Raw genomic sequence first — 10,052 nt, 5'->3', positions numbered from 1 at the left:
TTTCTGAAATATTACATGTGATTTAAATCAGTTGAAGCTCTTCTCACATTTAGATGAATTGGCACCATCAATGTCTTACACTTTATTACTATACCAACAGCTTGTAAGATATTTTGCATTAGTTTATGTGCTTTAGAGAACTCCAAATATCAAAACACTATTTGCAGAAAGCAACACCATTGATGAGCAACGCGTGCATCAACATTCTGTGAAAACGTTGTGATTGCTATTATCATTCGAGGGTATGGAGCAAAACAGGTAGTTCGTCAACCAAACTAAATACATAATAAATCGACATCTCTCTTTTTAGTCTCAGATAAAATCAAATCGCATTAGAAGTCTTGAAGAGTTTAACTTCTCTCCTTTCCGATCAAAGAGGGGGACTGTTCGAATCCCCTGCTTCAGTTCGGACACCGGCAAACATGTTTGACCGGCGAAATCATCCTTCTCGGACATGTCGTACTCGTGGACCTCAACTCGGAGCAAAGCCAATTCCGGAACAGTCAATGGAAATATAAATTCTTCATCCCAAACGGGTTTCCAGTTGTCTTCTTGTGTCTTTGTTTTCTTCATTGTTTCATCAGCTGGCACTCCTGCTATGCCAACCTGCATTAAAAATTCAGCATTAAATTCATGAAGCAGGGTGCCGGTGCAAATATATAAACCATTAGCACCTCCGGCTACCGGTGCACATTGTTCTTACCTTTGTATAGAAATCAGGTGGCGAATAGGTGTCGAAGTGTGTTTTCTTAAAATCCAAGTTCCATCCATCTCCCATGTAAACTCTCACCTGTCAAGTAGACGATGGAGGATTCAATAAAAGGAGGATGAGAAGGATAGGAATCTGTTAAACATTGAATCATGTTTACCCTTAATCTTTTCTTGATAGGTAGCTTAGCTCGTGGATCGAAAACCTGGCCGTTCGTATCGACATTCATCAGAAAATCAGGTTTTTTTACATAACCACAACCTCCATTGGCTCTAAACAACCCATGCATCTGCCAAAGAGATTTACCATATCCCTGCAATTAGACCACAACTTTTTTTAATTGGATTTATAAAATTTGGTTCATAACAAACTTTCCATTCCAATCAAGAAGGATAAACGGCATTGAAGAAAGGCTCTTAGTATTATGACCTGCATGTTAAAGGCAACCATTTGAGCTCCATGCATCCAACCAATCTGTGGTTTGTAGTTTGAGGAGTTAAACCGAGTACCCTTGGGATATATTCTAAGGAAATTCCTCTGGGTGAATCTAAATCCATTGATATTGATGAATTAGGGAAAAAAAGTTAATAATAAAGTAGAAAAATTAATTACATTTATTCATATTCAAGACATCAAACAAGGAATGTCTCTGGTCTGAAACTATGTAAATAGTTACCTCACAACATCTGTCCCATAGGACATTGTAGCTTTTTCAAGTGCCTGTTCACTCAGACTAAGGCGCCTAACTTTATCAGGGTCAACTTTGAGTGCATTCTTCATCCCACCTTTGGGTTTCCCAGCATGAATGGCAATAAGACTCTTGTAACCAGGGGCTATTGAAGAGTTTAACTCAGGTTCAGATGCATCTGTTTCTTCATCATCCTGAGTGTTCTCACTTGCATCACTATCAGTCTGCAACCATACAGGAAACTACATTGTGAGAACCATAAAAAAATACGCAAGTATTCGGAGATGATAGAGCACCTGTAGAAGATTCCTCGTAATCGGTAATAAAAGACAAGTACTAGGTTTAAATGAAAACAATGCATAACTCAATTCATTTCAAAGCATACCTTGTCATCCTCTTCATCAACAGCAAGCTCTGCTGGTTCTTTTCCCCAAACATCGTCATCTGAATCCTTTTCCTTGTCTTTGTCTTTGTTAGTCTGAGCTTCAAGGTACTCTTTGGGAGGTTTGGTTGAAATAATTATACGATACTTGAGATCCTCTGGTGAAGGGAATTCTTTGCAACATTCAGATTGAGGGCAAAACAGCATTTTCCCAAACGTTTGACTAATAATCTACAATGGAATTATTTTTCCCATCAACAAAAGCTGATTCGATTTCCAATCATAACTGGAAGGTGAAAGGAAAAGAAGTGTATAAGCTATTAAGTACCTGAGCAACTTTTTCCTGTAACTTTGGAGTCAGGTGGTCTTCAAGAGTAATTATAACTGGATATTCGGATGCACTAAAAGCATGTTCTTTAATGGATGTCAAACATTTAATGAGTTCCACCGGAGTTGTCAAAGTCCTATAGTCATAAACAGACAATTCAATGGCTTTTCAACAAGTAGAAGCAAAACAAAGCGAACCAAAAAAAAAATGAACCGACTCTAGATGGAAGTGTAAAATCAAACGTGAAGGGTTGCAGATAAATAAGGAATAGGTATCTAGGCATTCCCACATGGAACAATATTATACCAAGCAGTAACAGTTCACCATCACAATCCAAAAAAACAAAGAAATTAAGAGTAATTTACCTTCCGTGTAGAACATGCACATCGTCTTTTGAGGAATTAGGCCATAGATCAAGCTCCACCACTCTAACACCTCTCTTCAGTGCTTTTATGATGGGGACATCGCTACAGTCACTGCTGAGCTGATTTCCAGTCAAATATGAATTGTGTCCAGTGAATACGAAATAATGGGACAAAGGAGCCGTCATGTCATGGTGGACCTGAATTCAAAGTTCGGTCTAGTTGTCAAGAAACGTTGTCTCATAATCAAGCAGGACAAAAGATGATGAACATTCTTCAATTCTCTTGAAATCGTAAAATTTCCCACTTATCGGATCAAAATTTCATAAACCATTTAACTTTGCATTACTAGAAAGCCTTTCTCAACAAGAAACATCAAAAAACTAATTTTGATATACCTCCATCACCTTCAAAAATCAAATCATTAACAATGAAAAATAGAGCATTCTAGAAACAACGAATAATTTCTGGAAAGAAAAGGAGGTCACCTTCGTGTCGATTGGAGGATTTAGATCTGCAGAAAACAAGAACTGATAGAAATCATCGAGAGTCAACGCGTGTCTTCTGAATTTCGCCATATGGTGTCGTTTCTGCAGAACCTGCAACGCAATCTCCTCCGCGTCGGCGATCGTCGCACCGCTTTGCCCCTGCACGTCCACCAAGAACCTACGCAACTGCTCCACCGTCATTTGATTCCCGCCTTCAGCGTACTTCTCGAATGCAGCTTTAACATCCGGCGGTGGTGGCGCTTCAATGACTTTGAACTTCCTAGTAAAGCACCCGCACATCCTGTAAGCTCCCATAGATAAACTCCGCTTCTTCTTCTTCTCCTTTTCTCCAATCGATCAAAACATGAAAGAAATGATTGTTTGAAATGATTTGATCTTGACGAATCTTTGGTTGTCTATATAGATTTAGGATTTGTATTATTAGAAGGCCGAGGTGCGGTTAGTTTAGTTTTTGTTCGTTTCTGTATTTGGACACGCAAGGAGTGTTTCTTCTGTTAATTTTGTTTAAAATATTGAACCCAGTAATAATCCCCTATCAAATTAATTAAAATTATATTTGATCGGTACTGAAATCGAAATCACTTTTAACCCTGTGGAGATGGAAAGCATTTTTAATTCACTATTTGGATCCATCACGTATGTACTATGCTTAGATTTATTATAACATTTTTAATTTAAATTTGAATATATTACAAATTAAAATGATTATATTTATTAAATGTACTTATAATGACGCTATAATTTAATTAGTTTTGAGATCAAGCAATGAAGCGTAAGTTTCGCCGAGTTTCCATTACCTTAGCTGTAAACACGCCCGAAACTTCCCTGCTTTCTATAATAGAATCTCACGATCTTCAGTTTAAATGTAAATACAGCATGGCGCAAATTACCAAAAAACCAGGCTTAATAATCCATTTGTTCATAATTAAATTCAACAATAAACTAAAGCTTAAAATTATTTTTTAAACTTTGAAAATAGAGGCGTAGGTATGGTTGATGATGATTATTTTTTTATAACTTTACGAGAGGTGTTTATCATCAAACTCTATTTATTAGTATTTATGTTGTCTACTCTTAGTATTAGCTTAGGGTTGTTTAATAAATTAAAATCATTTATTATGACCTTGTGTGAACACATATTACATAGGAAAGAGAGCCAGATGTATGCATCGTTGTCGCCAGTTTTTATAAGCGTAAAGTCACCTCGTTCATATCGCATATTTAGGATTTTGTCATTTTTAATAAGCAAAAAATGTTTTTGTACCTAATCCTAGTTTACTTTGAATATTTTTTTTGGTAGGTTGAAGTAATTATATTATATAATTATTGACTAATTAACTTTCTTAGATATTACAACGTTTATACATGTCAGCCAAATTATCATATTATTCAAGGGAAAATCAAAGGTCAAAGGGTTTATTGTGTTTACTTTTTAAGTTTTAGCTAACTTTTACCTAACGTTTCCCCCCCTAAATGAGATGCACAAGTTTCTTCTCTTGAAATGAATACGAGATTTAGCTGTAGCTTTGAAATGAATATATATATATATATTCAAGTTAGATGGATAAACTTTTAATGATTTGTTCAATAACCATATGATTTTACTACGGATAAAATTAGATAATGATTAATTGTACAATTTCCCCTATTAGATCTTGATTTTTGTAATTACTTTAAAGGAAACATCACAGTAATTAGAAATATATATTTTGCGATTTATACAATGAGTTCAAGACTATATGCTAATAATTGTTCATTATCGGAAATGATTTTTATTGGCATTACCAGAAAAAAAAAAGTTTACAACATCCATAATTAGTCATCAACGTCTGTACAATATGCAGAATTTTTGTTTTTTTGAAAATTGAAAGCGGTTAACTTTTCGATTAATCTAAATGTTTACAATAGGTAGTATCTGTTTCAAAGACTCTATACCGTTCTGACTTTTTCTTGACCCGGACAAAATTAAAAAATGAACCCTAATTTAAAAGAATATTAAAAAATATGTAATATAAAATTTTAATTATTTTTTTATTAAATTAAATAAATATTAATTCATTACAATATCAAAAATGTCAAAAACATATTTAAGCATATAAATACTTATAAAAAACATCGCTTTCGAGTATTTCTTGATGTAAAATCATTGATGATAGTGTCAACATCAATGCTTTCCAACATATTTTTCTAATATATAACATAGCTAGCCCATTCAATCTTTCTTGTGACATTGTTGACCTCAAGTAACTCTTCAAGAATTTCATCTTTGAAAAACTTCTTTCTGTGGATGCTATCGTTACCAGCATTGTTAATAAGATTCGATAAGCAATTGAAACATTAGGATAACAATCTCTAGATTTAACAAACTCAAGAACTTCAAGCGCTGACATTAATACATTTAGCAAAGTCAATTGCAACACTTTCATTTCAGAATAAAAATCATCTGCATCAACATCCGACAAATTATTATGAGAAAAAATAATCTTAAAATTATTAGAACATTCTTTTAATTTATTGTCATCCAATGACTTCAACCTTGTAGAATTAATTAAAAATCCAAAATAATTTTCAAAAATCTTTAACTGCTCAAATCAATCTTTCAAAGAAGCAACCGCCATATCAACAAAAAAAAATAATAATTAACTTTAAAAGACTCCTCTGCTGATTGCATTTCTTCATCATGGTCATTCTCATCAAATTGTCTTTTTCTAAAAATACGACGCTTAGTCGGAAAAATTGGCTCTATGTTCATAACTAATGCAAGACTTTTAGCAATATCTATACTAGCTTCGAACCCCTTATTTCTATAGTTTTCAAAATTGACATTATGATTAATTTAGTTTGTTATGATGAGAACAATAAGTCAATAAAAAATAAGTTTATAGGCATGCTTCTAATTTAGTTTATTAATATTTATGGGACATGCTTTTAATTTAGTATATTAATATAGTTTTTAACGTTATGATGAGAACAATAAATCAATAAGAAATACGTTTATGGGCCCTCTTGCATTAATTAAGAAAATAATATATTAATATTTATGAACACTGCTTTTAATTTAATTTATTAAAATATAATAAATTAATATAAATTAAAATTATGGGACCTGGGCAGGTGCCCCTCTTGCCCCTGCCCAGAGTCGGCCTTGGTGTACAGTCTTTGATTCTCGAATCTATTACCTCTAAAAATAATAACATTTTCTTTTAACCACTGGAGTAGTTTGATTTGTGCAAAAGCGATTATTAAAACAACAAGCAGAAAGAAGAAGGCAATTGGGCAAAGGATCCAACTGGACGTGCAATAGCAATGTGAACGTAGCTTTAAAACATCAGCACGTTTTTTCGTCTGATCTAACACATGACTTTGTTAGCTTGTTTGGTCAAACGTATGTTTGGAACCGTATAAATATAGTGCTGTTTTTTTTTGTTAGTTGTATTAAATCACGACTTGAAAGACGTGTTAGTTTACATCAAATTGTTTGAGATTGAAATCTCAAACTCTCCGATTAGTATTTTTGTTTATTTTTAATATAGATCTAAATACGATTGAACCCACATCTTTAAGATATTTAATATAATTATTTTTAGCAATATTTTTATTTAAATTAAAAAGAAATTATAAACATAATCAAATTCGTTAAATGATTTCAGTGAAAACGACATGAAATCTAATCAGTAACGATTTCTTTGGGTGACGGTTTTAATCATGGTAATATATAACAATGAATCTGTCCAAGATCATGGTTCAAAATAACATTAACTTTTCAAATGATCAAATCACCAACGGCTCACAGTTTTAGTTTGTTGTAAAGGTAGGATGGCAAACATGTTGCATTTGGAAAGGCAATTCCTCTCTGATTATCATGCCGGGTGATTCTAGGACATGCACTTAGGGTTCGGACCCTTGAACTGAACCACAACTGCCCTCTATTTTAAATGAACAGAATAGTTCATAGGTTTGATTTGATTTTTGTTCACTTATCGAGTTTAATAAATAATAATGAACATGATTTTGATTTTCTGTAAAACACAATTTTTAATGAATATGAATTATCCACAAAAAATAAACATATATATATATATATAAATAATCCCGTTATGTTCGATTCATTTACTGAATAATCATCCCACCGAAAACAAGTCACTGTATCCACGTCAGGTGGTTCAACAATACGCCACGTGCTTTGAAGCTAGTTTTACCCATTGAAACTGGCAAGCATTCAAATTGCTAATTTTAAACCTACTCTGCAATAATTCCAGGGTCTGCGTCGTAGTTGGACAAATCCATTATCTCCAAGAATATTGTAAAAATGAAGCAAACAAACAAATGAACAATCGATCTTCTCAATTAAATGTTAAATACATATAAACTGAAGTCACTAACAGAAACCAAGTACCTATATAGAGAATAATCTGGCATTTCTGGACTTGAGCTCATTGAGAACGCCAAATGAGGCAAATTTAACAAAAATGGGTTACCGAAACGTTCCCAACTTATCATAATCTCGGCATTGGTGCATTTTCTGCTATCGTTTCAAGCAAATCAATCCTCACCTTTCTCAATCTCTCCCTTTCTTATGTCTATTTGATTAATAAATCTTACCATTAGATCAGGATGGTGCTGTGCATTGAATTGGTGGGTCAAAATAATTGCTTAATTTCCATCATCATCATCTGATTTTGCTATAAAAACTACAAAAGATGTGACTGAAATGGCTATAAATATGCACTCGTGTAAAACCAATAAGAATAACTGGAGTTGTTTCAGAGCGAAGTGGGAAACATCTATTGAGATCCTACAATGACTTCCTAAAACAGCCAAAGGTTCACCTTCTAAAGAATGAAACAGTGCATTCAATTAACTAGGGAGACAAGATGAAGAGAAACAGAAGTCAAAGAAGTAGGAATCCGGAGAACAAAAATATGCAGTAGCGTGTTCTAGCATCCTAAAATTGGAGAAGTGAATAGGTTGTGGAGTAAAACATTGTAGGATTAGACATGGAAAGAATAACCAGAAGAGTGAACATAGTATCAATGTATTATTCACCAAAATCTGGTCTCCTCCCCCATTCCTAAACACTTAAGGAAGAAAAATGCCCCAATTCTGCCTCACAGGCAGCACAATTTCAGCTTCCACCTTAATCAATAACCTCAAACCAAACTATACTATGACTTGAGCAGCAACCATCTTAAACATCCACAAGGTCAATTATGCATCTTCCAATAAATTATCAAATGAACTTAGTCGTTAACCATCCATACAACTACCAACCATAAACCAACCTTCCATCCCTTACCAAAATAGTCGTGATTTCACCAGAAAGCATCATAGAAGTCAGCAGCATCCATAAGCAAAACCATTACTCCCACCTTGGCCGGTGCCAAGGATATCTTTACCCCCAATCTTCTATCTGCCACTGCTACCTAACTAACAATTACAAATGCATCCACCACAGATTCACCTCCAGAGAATGAAAACTCTTCACAAAGATATAAGAAATGAAGAGTAGTAGCGAAACTAAAAAACCTTTACCAAGAATGTAAATTGAGCTTTGCAGCTGTGATCCCACACCTACTACTGAAATTTGCAAACAAATACTAAGAAGATGATGCAAACAAAGACCAACAAGTATTAGGTGCAATGGTAAGACAAGGATTAGTCTCTGTGTATGAAAAATACCTCGTATTCAATGATTCATCTGTCTGCCGGCAACATTAAAAGGCAGACGAGGAAATCCCGCAGCTATAAAATAAAACAAAGACACACAAAACATCAAGCACAACCATCAGCAGCTTAACATTAACCTTAAATGTGAAAACATGGTCCCATCAGAGTTCAGTTCACAAATGACTAATAATAAAACGGAGGACAACTTGACTCGTAAAACCTTAAACACCACCTGAAACTGAAACTTTTTTATTGAACAAAACAAACGACACACTGACACAAACATACTGACTAACATGATAAAAGATTGGACCACAAATCAAAAGACGAAAGCTGAAGGTTTTTGGGATAATTACTGGAATTCAGTTCAAGAGCGCATGTTTTCCATCTTCCCGTTCCCGGTCCTTTTGCGTTGACGAACGATTTCCGAGAAATTGACCGACAAAGCGGAATAAATATCGATAACCTTTGAGATATTCCCGTTGATCTCCCGTATCAATCCGACGTTCTTAACGAGATTATCGGCAATCTTTGACTGGTGATTCTCGTTCACTTTCTTGATGAGTTCCCGGTTCTGATCCAACACGGCCTGCGCCTTCTTAAAGCTGTTGCTTAGCGTATCACAGACCTCCACGTCACACTCCTCACCATCCGTATCATCTTCACCTCCGTCACCGGCTCCTTTCGTCTTCTTGGCTCCGATGTTGAAACGGTTGTTTTTGTTCCTGCAGATGTAGGCCATGGCAGCCTCCACCATAAATGAAATTTCAATCCGTCGTCTAGGCTGTAAATGAACTGAACGTTCAGCGAACCGTTCATGAACAGTGCGACGGGAAGTTCGTTTATGTGCGTTTATTTATTAAATGAACGAACATGAACAAGATTTTGTGTTCGTTTAATTAAATGAACGAACACGAACATAGGTCTCGTTCGTTCATTTACGTTCGTGAACGTTCGGTTATGTTCGTTTATATTCGTTCGGTTATGTTCGTTCATTTATGTTTAATCCAATCTTCTTAAATCAATTTTGGTGACCAATTTGTAAGTATCTTAAAAATATTAATTAATCTGATATTCTGATGACCAAATCCATAATTAACCCAATTTTATTTGGAGATTAAATCCAATATGTTAACCCGTGAGACACCTCACACCTATATTCATTTTTCCTTTTTTTCCAAACCCTAGTGTTCACTGAACAGTGGAGACGATCAGTGAAAGCTTCAAAACAAGTTATATTATAGTACAATCTGAAGTTTTACAGGTCTATTTTCATCTATTTTTCTGTTTTATTTGCCTTAATAGTTGATATGTAAAGTTATTGTGTATATCTTCACATCTAAAACTCAAGAAAACATCATACTTCTTTTTAGAAATAGATAGAAAGATAAAGGTAACAATCGGAAG

At 34.4% G+C, this 10,052-nt stretch overlaps 2 protein-coding genes across 2 annotated transcripts; both read right to left on the bottom strand.

The window, feature by feature from the left end:
- Positions 1–225: 225 nt before the first annotated feature.
- On the bottom strand, positions 226–3,346 carry LOC120131499 (phosphoinositide phospholipase C 4-like). The gene is made up of 9 exons (XM_039148480.1): positions 2,958–3,346; positions 2,473–2,669; positions 2,108–2,243; positions 1,783–2,010; positions 1,386–1,621; positions 1,139–1,256; positions 870–1,022; positions 704–790; positions 226–606 (listed from the first exon to the last, which is right to left on the bottom strand). Exons 1-9 carry the CDS (start codon positions 3,270–3,272, stop codon positions 313–315), a joined length of 1,764 nt encoding a protein of 587 aa, XP_039004411.1. The 5' UTR covers positions 3,273–3,346; the 3' UTR covers positions 226–312.
- Positions 3,347–8,633: 5,287 nt separating this feature from the next.
- On the bottom strand, positions 8,634–9,420 carry LOC120131355 (protein ELF4-LIKE 1-like). The gene is made up of 2 exons (XM_039148362.1): positions 9,002–9,420; positions 8,634–8,720 (listed from the first exon to the last, which is right to left on the bottom strand). The coding sequence occupies exon 1, from the start codon at positions 9,400–9,402 to the stop codon at positions 9,013–9,015; it is 390 nt and encodes a 129-aa protein (XP_039004293.1). The 5' UTR covers positions 9,403–9,420; the 3' UTR covers positions 8,634–8,720; positions 9,002–9,012.
- Between the last annotated feature and the right edge of the window lie 632 nt (positions 9,421–10,052).

The sequence above is a fragment of the Hibiscus syriacus genome, unplaced genomic scaffold (assembly GCF_006381635.1).
Source record: "Hibiscus syriacus cultivar Baekdansim isolate YM2019G1 unplaced genomic scaffold, ASM638163v2 tig00110556_pilon, whole genome shotgun sequence".
NCBI classification, from domain to species: domain Eukaryota; kingdom Viridiplantae; phylum Streptophyta; class Magnoliopsida; order Malvales; family Malvaceae; genus Hibiscus; species Hibiscus syriacus.
This window is presented reverse-complemented; position numbering and strand designations above follow the sequence as displayed.

Bases quoted from the DNA above. Each gene is read 5' to 3' on its own strand.
- LOC120131499 (XM_039148480.1), bottom strand. From the start codon at position 3,272: ATGGGAGCTTACAGGATGTGCGGGTGCTTTACTAGGAAGTTCAAAGTC. The intron at 2,670-2,957 runs GTGACCTCCTTT...CTTTGAATTCAG, and splicing joins ATCCTCCAATCGACACGAAG to GTCCACCATGACATGACGGC. The intron at 1,622-1,782 runs GTATGCTTTGAA...GTATGGTTGCAG, and splicing joins TTGATGAAGAGGATGACAAG to ACTGATAGTGATGCAAGTGA.
- LOC120131355 (XM_039148362.1), bottom strand. From the start codon at position 9,402: ATGGTGGAGGCTGCCATGGCCTACATCTGCAGGAACAAAAACAACCGT.